At 39.4% G+C, this 21,738-nt stretch overlaps 1 protein-coding gene across 1 annotated transcript in view; it reads left to right on the top strand.

Moving 5' to 3' along the window:
* The window catches only part of LOC145978137 (uncharacterized), a 321,655-nt gene that overhangs the window by 235,737 nt on the left and 64,180 nt on the right, over nucleotides 1–21,738 (top strand). The window contains exons 5-7 of the mRNA XM_083110578.1: nucleotides 1,389–1,475; nucleotides 5,734–16,845; nucleotides 20,746–20,799. Coding sequence (XP_082966704.1) covers nucleotides 1,389–1,475; nucleotides 5,734–16,845; nucleotides 20,746–20,799 — 11,253 coding nt within the window. The remainder of the gene's footprint in view (nucleotides 1–1,388; nucleotides 1,476–5,733; nucleotides 16,846–20,745; nucleotides 20,800–21,738) is intronic.

Below are 21,738 nucleotides of genomic sequence, written 5' to 3'. Positions count from 1 at the left end.
ATTTCTTTGTTTGAGCTTTAATAGCAACTTGTCAACAGCACGTTCTGCCACCGCCTTATAGTTAGGCAACACACATAACGTACCTCAGCCTCAGGATCTAACTAACTAACTCTCTAGCCTTCTTAAACCCGAAGGTTCATGGCTGCAGCAACACAGGCCTTCCATCTGTCCCTATCCTGAGCAAGGTCTACAGATCCCTACCAATTTCCAACGTTATCCCTCCATCTTCGTATTGGCCTTTCTACAGGTCTCTTACCATCAGGTTTCCCAACAAAAATCCTGTAAACTCCTCTTTCCTTTCCCATTCGTGCCACATGGCCTGCCCACCTAAGTCTTCTTGATTTAATCATTCTAATAATATCTTGACATGAATACAAATTATGTAGTTCTAAATTATGAAACCTTCTCCACTCACCTGTCTCCTCATCCCTTTTAGGTCAAAATATTTTCCTAAGGATCTTATTTTCAAATACTCTCAATTTATGTTCCTCTTTCAATGTAAGGGGCCAAGTTTCGCATCCATATAATAATACAGGCAAAATTACTGTTTTGTATATTTTAACTTTTAGTTTCTTAGATATTAAACGAGAAGACAAACATTTGTGAAGAGAGGTCTCTAAGTAACATGCATTTCCTGAATTAAGCCTACTTTTTATTTCCTCTTTAATATCATTTTCATTTGTTAGTATTATTCCTAAGTACTTGAATTTGGAAACTGGTTCAAACGAGTTGTTATCAATAATTAGATTTTGATTATTACCTAACACTTGGTTTCGGCCTGTAAGCATATATTTAGTTTTCTCTTTGTTAACTTCCAAACCTATCTCTTTAGCAGTTTTGAAAAATATTTTAGCATTATTCTTAATTGTATTCACATCATCCCCCAGTAAGTCTACATCATCTGCATATGCTAACAACTGAGTCACACCGTTTAATTTTAGTCCTTCGTTAGTTTCTTTTACCTTCCTAACAGCATATTCTAAGGTAAAATTAAAGAGCAATGGAGATAATGCATCTCCTTGTTTTAACCCATCATGAATTGTAAATTTGTCAGACACATTAATACCCACACGAATTTTATATTGTTATATTGTTAAGTTATATCCTTCTTAGTAAACTTAAGAATTGTAATCTTGTGTGGTGCAATGAGCCAATGACTCACAATCTTCAAAATAGTTGCTACAAGTGGAAATATGAAGCTAAGCTCGATGCCATTATAGTATCACCCGGCTTCGAACTTTTTGGCTTCAAGTTGACACATGTTAAAACTCTCACATTTCCAGTCTGGTGCCTGGAGATCTGTGGTTAATACATTTTATAGAATCTTGTGTCTGTAATGTACCAAATATGTTGATGAAAATGCAGTAATCATGTGGTATTTTTTCCAGAACCTGTGGACGAAGGCTTCGTATGTCCCGAAGGAAACGACGTTGCACTAAATGTTGACTTTGTGCGGACGAAAAGACGCGCTGCAGGTTAGTGCATGAACACGGAACTTTCAATTTGTCTGTTGTGCTCGAAATGTGGTAAACTCCCAGCCAATAAATGTTCTGTAAAGCATGTCAAATCATGTAGACATCTCCTCTGTTATCACCAATGTTCGAGAAAATATCCCACCATTCAACAGCACTTCAAGCGCTGAACCGAACTTCTTGTTAAATCTATCCTGTATATACATATTTCCTATCTTCATACACAACTGGGATTTGTTGCTTTCTCTGTGTGCCATATATGTAGGGACTGTAAAATCACCTTCTTAATTTTTGCTGCTGGAAGGCTATACTTACTCTTTAGAAAAATTATACTCTTTAATCTATAGGAGGCATGAGCGTGGTGCAACTTATTTCCCAGGACTATGAGAAAATTAAAGAATTGCTCAGCTTTTAGTATGTGTAATTCGAAATAAAAGATTTTGTTTGTGAGAATTAATTATTGTCCACGTCTCCTGAAATGATAACTTTGACAACTTGGAGATCAAATTCCATCAATTTCTTCTGATTCATAATGACACTAATCAAATATTCATTGTTTATACCATTGCGAGTGAACAGTGGTTATTACGATTTGTACAATTTTAGCACCTCTCTGGGAGTAATTGTGACGAATGAGGGCAATTAATAATAATTAGACTTGAAATAAAGTTCAGGGGCACGATTGATATTAAAAATATATTATATTATATCTGCTCCTCTGTGCCTTGTCCCGCTAAATTCTGCGCCAATGGCAATGAATTATAAATAAGCAACAATTCTCTTGAATAACAAATAATAATTCATATTTCCTACGTCTTATTCTCGCAATAAACACGAAATATTGATCATTCACTCAATTATTGTCTAACATTGGCCAGGATAAGATAAAACTCAGGATTTTGTTTTCTATTTTACTATGTGTAAATAAGACTGTAATTTCCAGTGTTGTGCGAAAATATAATTTCACAAAGTCTTCGCAATATCATAAAAACATCAAATTTCATACAATAAAACTTTTTTGTGTTTTTCTGTCGCTTTTCAATAAATCTTTAGAATGTATGTAGAAACTTATAGAAACTTCCATGTACATGCTTTATGTGCTTGATTTATATGTAATACTTCCAACACTCTGGACATGTTTCTTATCTTTCTGTATAATTTATATTTTTTGTTGTTTTGTTAAAATAGTATTCGAAACTTATCCTTCTTATTACAAATATAACTGTAAAATTAAAATATTGAAAAATCTGAGAAACACTAGCAAAGTATAACAGTTGAACAATTATACCACTGGAGTTTTTCTTATTTTTTCCTTGCAACGAATGTAGGTGCAAAATATTGTTTCATCTTATTATGAGAATGACTATAAAGCCAAACTAGCCTTATATATTTTTTTTAAATATATAAATACGGAATTACTGAAGACTAAACTAAATTATTCAAAATGTATTTTTTCATAGATTTATGTGATTTCTATTTCCAAATATATTTTAAAAGTTTACATACACTACGCTTGGAGTCTTGAGTTCTCATAAATAGATACAGCAAGGTTAGAATTCAAAGTGGGCAACTTTATCACTGTAAAAGTAAGGGGAAACAGTTGTGTACCCAGAAATTAAAAAGGCGGACATGTCCGAGAGATAGGGTTATTCCCCTTTTTTAGCAGCCAGTTCTAAATATTACATTATTTGCTTGATATTAGTGTATATGGTTTGATATTTTTCCAGAGAAAAAAATGTCATTTCATTTTTATTTTTCTATATACTTCGTGGTTATAGCAGCCTCATGGAATAATCTGACCTTCATCTTAAAACCATGATTTCCTCATTTGCAGGTGCTTACGGTTTCTAGAAATGATGTCAAAAATGTGCAAACTTACATATTTGCTCTTGAAATTTAGTAATTCACTTCTTGTTATACTTTATTGTGGACAAAGCTATATATGATATCATGTGAAATTGCAAGGATTCGTTTCTTTAAGCTTCTGATTAAATATTACTGCTATGCCTTAGGATATTTATGTATAGAGCTAATTGAAACATATGTATTTTTATTAGTGTACTTTAATTCTTGTGTACATTCTTTGAACAATTCTATTATTGAAACTATTATTTGTACTTTCATTAATTTACTTGTAAATTGACACATTCTCTTTTTATGTTTTTGTATTCTATGAAACACTGATTTCTTCAATTCGTTTATTTCAACTCTTGTGCAAAATCTTTAAATTTTATCGTGTCATTAGAACAAATACATTTTCTTCAATTAGTTCACTTTGAATTTTTTTCTATTATTGAATGAATTTTAGTTTCTTGGATATTTGTCTCTCTCTCTCTCTCTCTCTCTGTTCAGACTATTTATTGTACGTTACAATCTTTCCATTTCAGAGACAAGCGACAGATATGATGACTGACCTACTGACATTATGTTTATTTTTTTTTCAGCATTTCTTTCATACTTGTTGGGTTATATTCCAAATATTGTTAATCTCATTATTGTTCTTCCTTCTGTACCTTTCTTCTATTGAAGTGAGCACAAATGCATGCTAAGTAAAAATGATATTTAATAATATTGAAAGATCAGAATTTTTTTCTGTCCTATATACGGGAAACTTAAATTTCGTTGGACAAAAAAGAAACAAAACATTCAGCATGCAAAAATGAAATTATAATTCAATATTTCAAAGAACACATGATTACAAGTATATAGCTACTATAGATTTTTCCCTGAAATAATATTGAACAAATTTCATTATTTCTGGGGAATTATTTCCTCGTTTGAGACTTTTTATTCTCGTGCATTTTGCTAGAATATATGCGCAAGACCATAAGAAACTTTTTTGTTCCAGTTACGAAAAATGATATTTAACAATATTGAAAGATCAGAATTTTTTCTGTCCTATATACGGGAAACTTAAATTTCGTTGGACAAAAAAGAAACAAAACATTCAGCATGCAAAAATGAAATTATAATTCAATATTTACAAAGAACACATGATTACAAGTATATAGCTACTATAGATTTTTTCCCTGAAATAATATTGAACAAATTTCATTATTTCTGGGGAATTATTTCCTCGTTTGAGACTTTTTTTATTCTCGTGCATTTTGCTAGAATATATGCGCAAGACCATAAGAAACTTTTTGTTCCAGATACGACCAGCAAGAAGTAAAGAATTCTTTTTAAACTTTAGTAAAGTTTTATAGAAAATACAGCGTGTCCACAATGAGACTCCAACGTTTTGAAAGTCTATAACTTTTTCATTTTAAATTGTACAGCTGTGATTCCAGAAGCAGCAGAAGCAGAAACTCAAAAAGTTTATGTGGTAACGTTTTAGTGCGCGCAATAGCCGTAGTGGCGCTGCAGCACTCGATTGTTTGAAAATGGAGATTCTAAACGAGCGTGCACAGGTTCATTCGAAAGGAGTCCACAGATGTCAGTAAGACAAGCAGTGAAGAACTGTGTGAACTGTCGACCGTTTCATACCAAGTTCTCTCGCTGCTTGTCTTACTGACGTCTGTGGACTCCTTTCGAATGACCTCCGCACATTTTCTACAACCTGTTCCTGGATTCTGGGTTTACCACCACAGTGTCCTTTCAAAACATTGCCGGTCGCCAAAAACTGATCACACCACTTCTTTATAGTCGTGAATGTCGGAGGATCCTTATTGTACACACGACGAAAGTTTCGTTGCACTTGAATAAGTGATTTCGTTTCTGCACACTACCACACAACCTGTGCACGCTCGTTTGGAATCTCAATTTTCAAACAATCGATTGCTGCAGCTCCACTACGGCTATTGCGTGCACTAAAACGTTACCACATAAACTTTTTGAGTTTCTGCTTCTGCTGCTTCCGGAATCACAGCTGTACAATTTAAAATGAAAAAGTTATAGACTTTCAAAATGTTGGAGTCTCATTGTGGACACGCTGTATATTTAAAGGGACTTCTCAACCTAATTTTTCATTAGCAATGCATGTACGTGCAATTCAAAATAAGAAGTTTTCAAAGTTAAGGATGTTGTCGAATAAAAACTATATAATCATTCCAGCGAGTAGAGAATGCTATAAAGTGTAAGAACTTTAGCTGTCGTAAACATTTTTTACCAGAATAAGCAACAATGTTCATTTTTAAAAATTAGATAGACAAGTGATCAAGTTTTCTTAAAATGCATTTGTGCTCTTAATATTTCTTAAATAGAAATTGTTAGATATCCTTGCATCGGCTGTCCTAACACTATTTCACAAAACACTTAACAGATGTCAGCACACGCGTCGACGGTCCTGTCACCACCTCCATGTTTACGGGAGAAGATGCGACCAGGATCCGGCCCACAGGACTGCTGACGTCAACGGTTGGCACGTTCATCAACGAAGGGACGACGACAGAGTACGCCACCAAAGTGTACGGGACTTACGTGGAGGGTCAGTACGCGAAGATCGTTAGCACCAGCTCGAGGGTCTTCTTCGAAGTCCCAACAGTTGGTGGGTCCGATGCTCTGGGCCAGATTCGTCCAACTGGACTCATATCCAGCATCACGGCCACCAGAGTCAACGGTTTTGCCACCACAATCCACACAACTGAGTACTATCGTACATACATCGACGGCACGTATGCACAGTTAGTATCTAGTTACTCCAATGTCCACTACCCACCCTGGCACACAGACCCTATAATTGCATCTGATGTTGGTACAAAGAATTTCAGTCCTGTACAGTCTGGGCACATCTATCAGACCGCTATTAATGTCCTTGCTCCGCCTACCTTCAGCGAGAAGTCAGTTATCAATGTGTCACCAGTGAAGAAGAAGCCAGTGGGCGACGTCTTCGCCACCAAAGTGTCTGAGACTGAGGAAACAGCAGATGGAGTGTTGGAGGAAGTGCGAGGAACGTTCCGACCAATCAACGAACTCGCTTCTGTAGTCGTCGGGCTTGATCTTGTTGATAACAAGCTTGCCCCTGCGTCTGACCAAGTTGTTACTGTCACCGGAACACACGGAGCTTTTGTCAATACTGCTGATCAAGGCAGGGAGACCACATACAATGTATTTACAGGAACCTACGTCAAAGATGCCAAAACGTATTTGTTTTACTTTGGTAACAGTGCCTTGAACACAATCAATCCAACAAGTGTTAACTATGTGAGGTCCACCCACATTCATGATCAGGGTGATCAAGAACTTATCGTAGAGGAAGGAGGAGAAGGGAGGATAGTTGTGAACGTTGGAAAACAAGTAAATATTCTAGTCCCCAAACAAAGAACCCCCAGCAAAGGAGGCGACCTTGATATGATCACCGGAGCAGCTGAGATAGACGGGAGCAAGATGGGAGGAGTGTTCATAGAAGGTTCGGAAGACACTTCTGGATTCAGTGTAAACGGTGCCTTGAGATCTAGACCGAATGTAGCGACAGAAATGTTAACAGTCACGATCGGCAGAGGATTGGCTCAAACAAAAGTCATCAGGGATACTGTCAACCCAACTTCTGTTAGGTCCTCATCTGATAGAACATTATATAGATTTTTCAATAGAAACTCATCACTTAGAGACAGGTATCGCCTTAGTTACTCTACTCAAAGTGTCGGTGGCAGAATTAGTCAGACAAATCGTGGTGAAGAGCGAGAGGACATTGAAAACCTATTGAAAGCCAGAAGGGTCGAACTTCCGAAAAGAATGGCGCCTTCTGAAGGATTCCGACCGTCAAGAGTGCAACGACCTGCTCTTCCAACATTCACGGTGGGCCAGGACTATAACCAAGATAAAGGAAAGGCAGATAACGTGGAAGTTGTAGTGAATGTAGAACGTAACGTGGAGAGTTACGTAGGAAACACCCCAACATTGCGACCAAGAAAGAATTTCAGGTTCATATCAACTGGAAGGTCAAGAGTAGGCAAAGCTTTCCGCGGCTTCCAAATAATTAACGACAAGGAGGATCTACAAGAAGGAGCATCAGAAATGGCAACCGTAACGTACCTCGGATTCGCTGATTTCACAACAACAATTGGTAATACTGTTGTCGTCTTCATGCCAAGAACAAAGGCAGGTGCGGAATTCAGGGCACACACGAGACAAACTTTTTCACCTCAACAGGTTAGACCAACTTCCTCCATTTTCCCTGTATTGGCTACTACCAAGCCTGATTTTGAATCAAATAGGGTTGTGACAAGTATCAAAACATTTTTCTCTCATACACCAGGAATGGTCACTCGCACAGTCCCTGGCCATTCCCTTACGATGGAGAAATCCATTGCAACTGTTGTGGCATCTCATGGTGTCAGGAAGGACAAAGCTGGTGACTTCGACGATAGTGACGAAATAGAACCATCCGACGGTGTCATGGAAATCGTGGGATCCCAGACTATCATGAAGGATTTTGTAAATGTGAAATCCAAGGTTCTTTTGCAGCAAGAAGGACTCGAAACTATTGTGTACGAGCCGGTTCAGCTTATTTCCCCTGCTGACGTCACTTCGCCAAAACCAGTACCAAACACTGGGCGTCCAGATATTCATGAGGAAGTTGTTCGAGTACAATCGAATGTTGAATCATCAACTCAAAGCAATGAAGACACGGATGCAGAAAAGATTCGACCAACACAGCCATTGTCATTTGCCAAAACGGAGACGCAAGTCTACAACTCTGTAGACCGTTTTCCAACTGGCCTTGTTAAATCAATTGGTGGAACGCAAGCATTCAATGGTACAACTACTTTGTTTACGTCTCTCATATATGGAACTTACATCAATGGCAATTATGCTCAAATTATTCACACAACCTCAAGCATCTTTTTCGTCGCCGATAAAACTAGAGATCCTCTTGGTAGCGGTAACATAAAACCGACAGCTGCATCAAGCATCTTGTTAAACACAAAAACAACCGACAATGCCGCAGATACAACAACAACAACAACTGAACGAGACAGCACCTCAACAACAACTTCTAGTAATGAACAAGAGACTACTACTGAAGGTAAAACGACAACGGTATCTCAGGAAACTACAACGGAAAGTGAACTTTTGAATGAAGTTGAGACTGGCAGAAAAATTAATTCTAGACCAGGAGAGCAGGTTATCGTTCCAGGCGATGGAAAGGTTGTGAACAAAGAATTCATAAAATCACAAAAAGACGAAGTTACTACATTAAGTGGTTTCGTCACCAGAATATTTCCTTCAACTGTATACAAAACATACACATATTTCACAACTTTCTTCATACCTGATGGCTCTGGAACATCAACTTCCATAAAAACTAGAGATGTTACTACGTCTGAAGTCAATTATGTTACAAGTATCTATAGAGGGCATCTTCAAGGATCAGAACATGATAGCATAGAACCAACACCCACTCTATCATTGGATTCGCCAAGGGAAACTGCTCTCTATGATGACGACCAAACAACAACAACTGAACAATCTACGCCAAAACTCCCTGAAGCAGTTACTGCACCTATAACCACGCCTACTCCAGTGCAAGAAGGCATTGAAAACGAGGAAGGCGATGTTGAAGAGGGAGAAGAAATAGAGCTTATCTTTAAGACATTGTACACCACGTATACATACTTAACAACATACTTCCAAGGTTCCAAATCTAGCATCTTAAGCAGAGAAGTGGTTGTCACTAACACCATAACATCCACGCAAGAGAGATTGGCAACAGAACCAGCAGTAGCAGGCTTATTCCAAAGGGAAGACTCCTTGGTCGAGTCCCATTTTCCTTCCAGCGAAATTTTTGAATCGGAAACACCACCAACAAGTGTAGGCGTAGGGCGCCCAACAACCAAATACTTCTCAGATTTAGACGAAGTCGAATTGGAGGCTACACCTACTTACGCCAGGAGTGACATTATTGATGATTTTGCCACTACAGTTCTAAAAACATTCTACACGACTTACACATATTTCACGTCAATATTTGTCGATGGTAAAACCATGGTATCAAGCAGGACTGAGGTGTACACGAACGTTGTCACACCTAGTGGATACATTGTACCAGCATCAATACTAGAAGAGATAGCATCATCTGGAGTACTTATCGAAAGCTCAACTATTGAACCAAGCAACGATATTCTCTCCAGTCCCACTGCGGGATTGGAAACGACATTATCAACCACTTACACTCATAAAACTACAGCTACAAGAAACGGTACACCTAAAGTCGAAAGGTCCTTGGAAATATACACAAATGTAATATCAGCTGATAAGACTGTGAGATCGGGTGTTTTAAGAACAATAAAACCGACTGCAAGTGTTAAATCGCCAATTGCATCCAGAGATATTATTGGTGTTGACAATGTTGCTCTTCGTCTTGTGGGTACAACACCCCAAGATAGCAATGGAAGGAGTTCGGAAATATCTGAAGTCACTACAGAAGCATCAACATCTGAAGTGACGACGGAGACAACCACAGAACGAAACAGGATCAGTGATAGAAACAATAACTTTATTGAGGACCAAGAGCTATCAGAAAGTAACACAGACATTGATCCATCCCCTACATTGGTCCTGCAGACGTCATATACGACTTTCACTTACTACACAACAGTATATCGCGGTACGACGTCCGAAATAATCAGTCGATTGGAAACTGAAACAAATATCGTTACTGAAACTCTGAAACCTGAAAACACAAAAGAACTCGCTTCAACTCTAGATGCATCGTCTGTATTTCCAATCACATACTTCACAACTTTTACCTACTGGACAACGTTTTATAAGGATGGAAACACTGTGGTTACAAGTAGGGAAGAAACCGTGTCGAATGTTGTGACTCCTGGAGTGGATGAGGTTGAACCAACAACAATACAGGTAACACCGACTGAAGCACTGAGAACTGTAACAGTGCAACCAACACCAGAACCACAACTTACTACATACTACACAACCTATACTTATTTTACTACCTCTTACATTGGTGATAGCACTGTAGTAAATAGCAGATTGGAGACGGTAACTAACGTGGTCTCAGGTTCTCTTACCCCAACATTGGAGGACAATGAAATCCAAACAGCAAGGGCAATTGGAAATGTGCCTGCTAGCGAACAAGCTGTCATTGACAAATCAATTGTGCCAGGGAAAGGAAGTACAGTCTTACCAACAGGTTTGCTTTCAACAATTGTAACAAGCGAAGTAAATGATGGAACGACTACATTATTCTCCACTGACGTATATGGTTCTTATATTGACGGATATTATGCTAAAGTTCTGGAGAGTTCAACAGAAATTATAACACCTACAGCCGTAGAAGTTCCAACTGCCAGTAGCCAGAAAACTGGAGTGATTTCTATAAACGAAGGAAGCATAGTAGACGCAGAAGGATTAACAACAACTTACTTCACGTCCAAAGCCATTGGCACATATATTGGCAACCTGTATGCTCAAGTAGAGGAAAGTACATCGAGTGTTCACATAAATCCAGATAAAACTGCAGAACCGTCATCTACAACCTCTCTAAAGACAGGGTTGGTTAGACTTGTTGAAGGATCAATAGTCCAAGACGAAGCAACCACATTCTACGAATCAAAAATTATTGGAACAATAATTAGTGGCAGATATGCTCAGATTATAGAAAGTACATCTAGTTTCAAAATTACTCCGACGTCTACTTTATCTGGAGCCACAGTGATTCCCACATCTGCAACAGATCCTATTACAACTGCACCACCCGTTCTGGAGGGTTCCATATCTGAGAAACCTGATGATGACCATAGGGATGGCGATGATGAGGAAGAGGAAGATGATGAGGAAGGGCCAAGTGCTGGTAGAGGTCGCGTAACCTCACGTTTGTCATTCTCGACAAGAAGAAGGAGTTTTACACCCGTAATTCGACCTTTCGCTTCAAGAAACCGACCAACCTTCTTCCCAAGACGAAGACCTACAAGCGCAACTATTATCACAAGAACGTCTTTGACGCCTACAGTGACGGCTACACCTGCTAACTCTGGAGAAGGAACTTTTACTAGGAACAGATACAACAATAGAAGAGGTGGTTCCACTCACGAAGTTAGAGCAACTAGTAGCAGGAGATTCAGAGGACGTGGTTCGTCAACAGTAGGTAGCCTTAGTCAATCTTCATCACCTGGTGGTTTCTACAGTTCTACGGCAGGACGACGCTCCTCCAGTGGGCGAGTATCACCTACAGCGTCATCAAATTATCAAGGCAGCTCCCGTAGAGGTGGAAACTTCAATTTTAGAAGTTCATATGTTGGTGGTGGACGTGGTAGTTCGGAACATCCTTTCGGAAGGTCGTCAGTTGGGGTTGCAGCAAGTTCACGGCACAGGATTCGACCAACTTCTACCCTGAGAGGAGTTCTTCCTACGACCCAATCCCCGGATGTAGAAGACAATACTGTAGATGCGGAAGAATCAGAAACAGAACAGGATGAGAGCCAAGTCACTGAGGGTACAGAATCTCCCAAGGAGACAACCACGGAATCGCATTTTAGAAGACCACTAAGATTTAGAAGACCACTTCCAACACGAGCACCAACTTCCACTCCCAGGGCACAAACAACCGCTCCTAGGCGAGCATCGTTCAGGAGAACTTTCGCAGGCCGTAACTCCGTTGATAGTGACAGTCAATCATCTGCCACGAATGAAGAGCGAGCAGACAACAGAAGAGGTCCCGCACGTTATCGAACTTCTTCATCAGCCACAACCACTTCAACAACCACTACCAGGCCAAGACTATCACGTCCTAACAGGCTACTTGTTCTGAATCGTCCACGACCCACTGGTGGCCTTTTCCCTCCTAGAGCACTTTTCCGGCGACCATCAGAAGAGAAAGAGGAAGAACCAGAGGAAGAAAATCAGCAGGAGGAGAAGAGTGACGAGACGGTAGATAGTACAAGCGATGATATTCAGGAGGGAGAGGAAGAGGAGGAAATTGAAGACGCTGAATATGAAGCCTCAGAACATGTTGCTAAGCAGGTGTCCTCTGATGCAAAGAAACCAACCAGTTTAGCAGCCAAACAAGCACAGGAGAGAAAAAGCCAACTGTTAAACATTGCTTCTAGGCTGAGACGATCTAAGCGACAAGTTGAGTATGGATCACGAAGCTCTTTGGCGACAAGTAGAGGTCTAACACGGTACAGGCGACCAACTACCTCAAGGCGAACATTCACTCCTTCTGAAAAAGTTAGAGAGGAGGAAGATGAAACAACATATCAAGCGCCCGCACCATCGAAACCAAGTACGGCTCGATATAATCCTCGCACAAGATCTCAACCTCGAGTGAGGCCTACCCCCACAACACCTAGGACTCAATTTACACTTACGAACAAAGACTCGTCTTTCCGGTCAAATTTTCGAAGACCTCCAACGTCAAGAAGAAAGCCAGACAGTACAACAGAAAGAATAGTTACACGCCCAAAGGCTCCAAGGCTGAGATCACATGTAACCGAAGCTCCCCCTAGATCTTCAACTAGACGTTATTCTACGTCACAAAGAAGAAATCCAAGCAGAAGCAGGTATAGGCCAGAATATGATACTAGTGATTACGAAACCTATTCACAACCAAGTTTTGACGGAACTATTACTGTAACTCACAAGATTCCAACTGAAGTAACTATCCCAATAGTAAATGGAAAGAATACAGAGTACAAACAAGTGCTAACTGCAAGCCCAAGCATTGAAGTTCTTAGACCTGATCAGTACACAGCCACAGAAATAGGAGGAAATTCCGTAATACTTGCGAGTGAGGTTACAAACACAGGTTCTCCTGGTGTTACAGAGGTGACTCAATTCATCATCAGAGAGACGCCAACCACAAGCGTCACCTTCACACCAACAATCATTCGTGGCAGAAGAACGTCATTCTCACACATAATTCCAAGCACTGTGTATGAAGTGGAGAGGGTCGTGAGTACCATTCAGGATCCATTATCATCAAATGCTCCACTGGCAAATATATTGCTATCGCAACTTCTTTTGGGAAATTTTGGAATTCAGCCTAATTTTAACCCACTTCTTGGCCTTAACAACCCAGTAACACCTGCTACTCCAACGACAGAATTCAAAACTAAAGCTACAACGTACGTAACCACAGTTACAGATTTTACGTCTACAGTCTTACCTGTTACTCTACGTGGGAAAGAAATATTGACTACTGTTGTTGATAGTTCTGTAGATGTTATTACTGCAACGGAGTACATCACAGAAACTGTTGTCGTGACGCCAACTCAGAACGTGGGTAATCAGTTGAATTCCCTGCTGCTTCCAGCTCTGCTCCAAGCTCAGCTTCTTGGACAGACTCCACAGCAACCAAACCCATTGTTGCCTTTGCAACAAGCACAATTATTACAACAACAAGCACTTTTGGGACAAACCATTCCTAACACTGAAGAGCCACGACGTAGGCCTAATGGAAGAAGGCGACGACCACATAAGAATTCTGAGGAAGAAGACGAAGGTATTAGACCAAGTAGGGAATCTGAATCAGAATTCGATATAATTACCAGAGAAGAAATAAACGAATCTCCAGCTCGAGGTAAGAATACGATTTCAAGAAAGAACAAAGGAAAGCATTCTCAATCTAAAGAGCCTGATCCTCCGAAACCAGTAGAAACAAGCGTTGTTACATTGTACGTATCCGGAAGAAGACCTGGCGAATTTAGCACAGTTCTTTCCACTGTAATACTCGATGGGAATGAAGGAAGCACAGTGGTCAAACGAGAAATAATAACACCTGTTGACGAAAAGGTGAAACCATCAAAAATACCCGCAGAATCGAATGAAAATTATTCGAACGAGAAATTCCAGGATCTAGACTACTACCTAATGCCTGCAATTAATGAGATTGAAGGTAGCATGTTCAGCAGCGGTGTTCTTGAAACCCAGAGTTTGGAAAGCATTGTTGGGGACGTGAGCAAATACGTTGAACTGTCTTCCGACTCCGACTCTAAATCTTTAGCTTCGGTATCAGACAAAACATCAGCCTCCTCCTCCTCAACCTCAAGCCAAGCCGGTCATTTTTTATCCAAAGGCCCCGCTGAGTTGGCCCCACTCACGCGGAAGGTCAGGAGTCCATCTAGGGGCCTTTTAAGCATTGATGACGAAGAAGGGGTTGACGACAATAACGACGAGACCGCATCTGAGCAGTCATCTCCGGCCACTGCTCCCAAAAGAAGACGGGTTCGGGTCAGAGTACCTGTCAATCGTGAAAAGCAGCGTGAACAATCGACACAAGACGGTGCAAGAAAACGTACTGTTGTTGTCAAACGTATTCCCATTCGTACTCAAAACCTCGCTGATGTAGAGTCTTCAGATCACCAAGAATTGCTTACATTGTCGGAAGCGCGCAATTCCGGCTATAAGGTTCACGAAGAAGCTGACGGAGAAAGAGAACATGATGAAAGAACAAAGCAGCAACAGCAGCCAGAGAATATAGCAACAGTAGATAATTTTGGAAGACGAAGGGTAAAAGTGATTCGCCAAAGGCCAAAGACACAAGGCAATCCGGACAATATTGTATCAGATAATGCTCAGAAGAGAAGGGTAGTAATAACACGTCGCCGCAGACCTCAGGAAAGTCTACAAACATCAACACCGTTTGATGAGGAAGCAAATACTGAAACTCTGGCAAGACAACCAACTTTTGAAACAAATTTGGAACAAGCTGATGAACCTGCAGTCAACACAAAACCACATGGTAGCGGTACCAGCAGAAGGAGAGTTGTAATAACCAGGAAACGCCCTGTATCATCATCAGCAGTTGTTGATAGTCCTTCACCCACCAGACAGAGACATAGAATTGTCATTACAAAGAAACGGCCAATCCCACCAAACAAAAAGACAATTTTAGCTGATCCTGCGAGCCAAATTCCTTCCGAAGGAACCGTCTACTCTGTTTTCTCTTACTTGTACACCATCCTGGGTACACCAGGTGAACCTATGACTTCAAGTAAAATTGTAACCGTTTCGCAACCTGTGAGGAGTAAAGATATAGCTCTTCCAACTGATTTTGTACAAACAAAGAATTCCGACGGGCTATACACTCTGGAAGACAGCCAATCAACAGTATATTTAGGACAAAGAGTAAATGAAGGCATTACCACAGAAATTAATCTTGCTTCCAAAAAGTTGTTTGAATTTGGGGAGAAATATGTCAGTATTTTATCGAGCAAACCAGATACAGAAGTGAAGCCAACTCAAGAAGCTCAGAAGTCTGTATATAAAGACGAGACTGAATCATTCCCTGGTATTGAACCTTCCTTTTCTCAGGAAGTCGAACCGGAATCTTCCACACATAGTGATGTAGCAACGGAGACCTTACCGCACCATTCACCGTCCTCGACAGCACCAAGGAGAAGGGGTTCGGTACGGTTCTCGCTCGTAAGAGATGGTGCCACCAAGCGTTATTCGGCGATCTCCCGCGAGAAATCCTTGCTCAGCGAATCCACAACTGTACCTCTTATTGAAACAGATATACCCGTTGAAGAGACTGAGTCAGCTTCTTCAAAACCTCATGAAGATTCTGAAGATGATCGGGATGTTGTTGAACATGAGGACGAGGGTGAAGAGAGAACCGAGGATGATGAGGACCAAATTCAACATGAAGATGAGAGCATTCATGAGACCGAAAATGAAGGTCGGGAAGAAGGGGAAGTGGAGGAACATGAGGAAAATGACTTGCAAGAAGAGAAGGATGAAGAGAGAGAGTCGGAGATTCAAAATGATAGGGAAACCGAGGATAAACATGAAGAAGACATCACATCAAGCACATTCGACGGACCACGATACGTTCGTCCTACACGGTTCAGCATAACAAGAAAGGCCAGCGAAGAGTTCCTTAATCGACTACAGAGCCTGAGAACAAACGCTAATATAGTTTTCCCCAGTCGAAGAGGAAGCAGTTCATCAAGAACTCGCACTCCCTTCCACTCCAGACTTTCAAGAACAAGGAAACCAAAAGTCATGAGTACGACTCCTGTTCCTTCAGCAACCGTCGTCCTGAAGTCATTCACCACTACAACGACACTACCAATTCACGGCGGCAAGGACTTCATCACATTAACAGTGCTCACTTCGTCACTGACCAGTCTAGCCAAATCAGATCTTTATCTACTGACCGCATCACCCCAGCTGTTTGCCCCCATTACGCCAACCCCAACTGTCCACGCAACATCAACCCCTACATTCGGCACAGGTTTCTTGGACAGCAGTGAGGACACAGACACTACCTCAATCCCCTCATCCTCATCGGTGCAGTCAACTCCAGAATTAAAATTCACCACACTGACCCTCACAGAAACCCAACAGAAGACTTTCACATATGTAATAACACGTGTCAGCGGAGAAGATAAACACGTGACCACAACTGTGGAAGTAAAACCAGTTACTTCAACAATTCTGCTTACACAGCTAATAACGCCGTTGTCAGGTGAGTACATAATTATATAACTACACGTGAATACTCTTCTCTATCTCTTTCAACTTACTTTTTAAGCATATTCTCTTTAGTACAGTATTCATTGTTGATTCTTCATGTGATTTAAGCTATTACTAAAAACTTTTCAATACAAATTTACTTCCCTACTTCTCTAAACTATATTAGTGTGTTTGAAATATTGTATAATAGTAAAAATTGAGTTTTGCTCGATATCTTGCTTAATTCATTTTTCGATAACACTTTCTTGGTTATATTCTTTCTTTCTCTAGTGAAAATAGAAATAGATTTTAAGATTAAATATTTATGTAAGTATTTCATAAGCTGTTCTTTCACGATAAAGTGTACATTCATTCCTAATCGACGATGGAAGGTTAATCATAATAAATCACACTTGAAAATGCAGAATGAAATTGCGTACACACATATGTTCATGTGGAAGAGTAATCCATTGTATATACAGCGTTATTATAAAGTTTGATTGTTATTAAAACAAAATTACAACGAATTGAATCGGTGCCAAATAAATGGTTCTCATATCAGGAGAGTACAAAGTCCGCCTACCTAATCACACCCACACAAACATACACATGATTTTTCGATATCTGACCAAAATTGTTTCAATAGCCCCCCTTGATTTTAGAAAAATTCGCATAAATTTGTTATTATAATAAATAGGACTATCCAAAACATAATTTTGAGGTTTATTTGTAATTATAAATGTTATATATCTTTTCATCCCCCCTATATCTGTTCGCATATCATGGGAAACTTGAGAATTCGATACAATCTTGCAACTAATAAAACATATTCTTTGCTCAAATAAGGTATTCAATGCAGCGAAAAATCGGATTAAAAGCTCAGAAGCGTATTAAAGTTGTAAACAAATATGCAAGCATTCATCTTACTGCCTAAAACTATCCCAGCAAAAGTTTTAAGTTGTTCAAATACAGTTTGAGAAAGTTTTGTAGGAAATTTGGTGAGAAAAATCGAATAAATAAGGGCTGAATAATAAATTTGGGATGTATTACTACTGAAAATTGAAACGAATTTAATGGCACATTTATAGACATTAGTCCCGGGTTCGATACTCAGTGGAGGCACATAGTGGTTTGGATCCCACTTTCAACTGTAGGTCCAGTCCCGATTAACCTTACTGTGCATAAAGTGAACTAAAAACACTTAAATCAATCAATCAGTAAATGAATCAATTATAAACATTAAACAAGGGGGTTACATGCAAATCCTCTCAACCAGCATTTTTGTTATTCCATGTAGAAAGTGTGTTATTATTGCATCAAATAACAAGTAAGGTAAGAAGCTGAAATTTCATCAAGGTGGCTTGCTTCCCTTTGGACCTCCGCGCTTTCTCAACCATGCAATATATTTGACAGTTATTATTATTATTATTATTAATAGTTAAATGTTGTTTCCAGTAAAACTTATGCAAATTTCGCTCCTTAATCTCCGACAATATGGTCTAGAGAGAGACTTTAAAATAGTTCGTAAAATAAAGAAAATGTTTTGGCCCTGCCATCTTGAAATGCTTAGATCGATTTTGCTCAAATGCACTACTACACCAGTTCTCAAATATATCTGAATGGCTATTTAAAAAAGAAAATTAACAAAATTTTCATAAATTAAATTAGTCATCGGTCACAAAATAAGTGATATGCCCCCTTCCAAAACCACACACCAAATTGATTTCCTAACACACCTTTCCTTTCCCAACTTCCAGAAATTTCGTATGAAAAATTTCAAATAGAGAGTTTGATCAGCAGTATGACAGCACTCGAAAATTCCTAAATCACAATATCGTATTGTATAAAAGTTACTTGACATTCAGCAGTTGCACCTATGTATAAGGTTGGTACTAGATTTCTTGGAAACGGTTAAATATTATGAAATACATATAATCATATGTTAAGCAAATAGTAATGAACAGTTCCTTGTTAAACCTAGCTCGGTGGCCGAGAGCGTTTAGAGGTTGTCTTTCAAGCCCTCCACCGAAGTTTCAAGATCGTAATCCCAGACAAGCCATGGATGTTCTTTGCTAGTGGCCCTTCATCAATTTCATCTAATCATCACTCATCTTTATTAAAATGAATAAGTACTCCATGAATTCTATCGACGTTATATGAAAATGAATAACATTTATTTTGAGCAACGTAATTATTAAATACTGAAAGAGATACTACCAGCTTAATTTTTGTTACATAGTGATTGTAGTATCTTGAAACTGGAAAAGTTGAAAATCAATTGAAGCAGACAAAAGCTGTAAATGTTTCCCAACTAAAATGTTGTAATTTACTTATATTTAGTTTGTACTTACTGATTCCGTTATCTGCAAAGTCAAGGATCTATGCTTCATTGATTCGTGATTGAAATCACCATAGTTTCATTACATAAAGCTTTGCCTTTCTTTGTTGAAAGCACTTTTTTTTTTACTTATTCTTAACTGTTCAAACTACAAGAAATCTTCATTGAATTACTTTCCATATGTTTATAGAAATGTCTTCAAAGAATGGCTCAAAAATAATTCGATATTGAACAGGAGTCAGATTTTTAACCTGATAAATTTGAAGAGGTTATATTATTGTGTTATTAATTTGAGTAGTATACAACCAAGGCTTTTTGTTTTAAATTTTGCAACACACTGTACCATTTCTCAAAAAATATACGTTACTCCTTGCACATCATCAAGCATTTTCAGTATACATATAATATATTAGGATATACTCAGTTATTCTTCGGGAAAGCTATTGTTTTATCATACTGCTTCGATCGACAATTGAGAGTACCCTTTTTTTACTTGAAATCCTATCTATTCATATAACTTTCAGATCTTCTGTGTTTATAACTTACAACCCTGCTGTTTTTCCAATAGGCTACCCCTTTCCCTTTCTTATCCTTAATATGGTGGCTACAATGCTCTTATAGGCTTTCCTTAGTTCCATTAAAGGCTATGAAGCCAAGTCTAAAATGTCATGATGGATATTCTGATTTGGTCTCTCATTTTGACACAGGAAAGAGATGTTGAGACTAAATTGTGTAAACTTTGTTTGGTCCAACCTGTCACCTTTCCCGCGCTAGCGATAGCTCGACAGCTTATCTACCAATATCAAGCGAGGAAAATGTCGTCTGCTGGACAGCGATTGGCGAATGGGAAACAGAGTTGACATTTGTGCATTCCCATTTTGGCTTACCCGCAGCTTGGCTTCTCCCTAACATGTGGATGACTGTACACAGCGACAACGCTTCGTGGTTTAAATGTCAACATTCAGCAAGCGTAGGAACAACACCACCTTTGTCCAAAAGCCGTTTAAAGTGTGCATTATTATAATGATATACTATTATTATATAAATGTAAGCATAATTTGTTGAAATTAATCTACGTTTTGACTCATTAAACAACATCTTATAACTTGAGTAAATTTCTGAAGTTTAACACAATAAAATTGATATTACTAAACGCACGGCCGTGAAATTAGGCGTGTGGCAGAAATTCGCGCTGTTGTCACGTCAGAGCACAACACCATGTGTTCAGAGGTTTAAGAGAATGAAATATCTCGTTGTGGAATTGGTCTTTGAAATCCGTGTGATACAAACTGACAGCATATGCTCGAAAGGTCAGGGATGACACGAAAGTGCCCCGGAGAGAGGTCAGTCTGACGCTCGAACAGGCAACGCAGCCCGGATGACGTTGCCACACAGTGCGCGGGAACCAGCCACTTTTGTCCCGCTCTCGCTTTGCTTTTCCCATATGTGGCACCAGCGCAATTCTGCCAAGCCGTCTATTTTCATGGCCATGCGCTATGCTACATTGTAGGTGAATGTTTAATTTGCTCCATAATGAAAATGTTGTTCTAACATTAACTTACGATATTCTTTCAGCTCCATCGGTTGCTTTCGCTACCCTCGGTGTATCAGACGGCAGCAAAGATGAAGGTGAGTTCAATTATCCAATGTAACAATTAAAATTTTTGCTTGCTGTAGAGTCCATTGTTGGATTCATGTGTAAGGAGAAGACGTAGACGTTTGCAAGGAAATCCTCATAATGGCGGATTATCACAATAACTACGTAGATGAAATCATTAATATAATGTCAAGTCATTACATAATGAATCATTAGGTGTGTAAGGGGTGACCTTCAACGTAGTACAACAATTGTCAACCTCACTTCCACGTAGTACACCCTGGACTGCTTTTTGCAGACTAACGAGGCTCTGGCGACTGGCCCTATGGCCAGTATAATTCTGTGTGTTTTTCTGTGTTTTGTCCTCATGTGTTCTGAGTTCCCTATACAGCCTCGGCTTTTAACCTTAGTCAGAATATTTTAGTCCTCCGATATTAAAGTTATGATTTTAGTTATATTTTAGTTAAGGTAAGGGGCTGGACTCGGTATAACCTAAAAGCTGACGAACCCAAAATTTCAAATTGAATCAATCAATCAATGAAGGCACATTTAGGGGATGTGGGGTTAGGGTCCCGCACATTCTCGATCTCGGACATTTTGGAGGTGATGTGATCAGCAGCACGCTCCGGAAGCCTTTACCTCGCCAGGGTTGCACTCAGGTACCAATTGATTTGAGGCTGGGTGAGCCCCAGAGCTGCTTTATCTGGAGAGAAGGTCGAAAAATTTCAACCTTAGATCACACCCCGGGAATCGAACCTGTTTCTCCCGCGTGGCAGTTAGACGCCCTACAGACCAGACCATCGCGTCTCTGGGTCACAAGTGTTACCATCTTTTATAATTAAATTATAAAAATTTGATACAGGCAAGAAGAAATCATGCAAAGTTTATCATTGTGTTCTTCAGCCACCACGTGGCAATTAACTTACTGGTTGAAATAGATGTTAAAAATAATAAGTTTTCACAAGATGCAG

The sequence above is a fragment of the Lepisma saccharinum genome, chromosome 24 (assembly GCF_977018435.1).
Source record: "Lepisma saccharinum chromosome 24, izLepSacc3.1, whole genome shotgun sequence".
Lineage (NCBI taxonomy): Eukaryota > Metazoa > Arthropoda > Insecta > Zygentoma > Lepismatidae > Lepisma > Lepisma saccharinum.
This window is presented reverse-complemented; position numbering and strand designations above follow the sequence as displayed.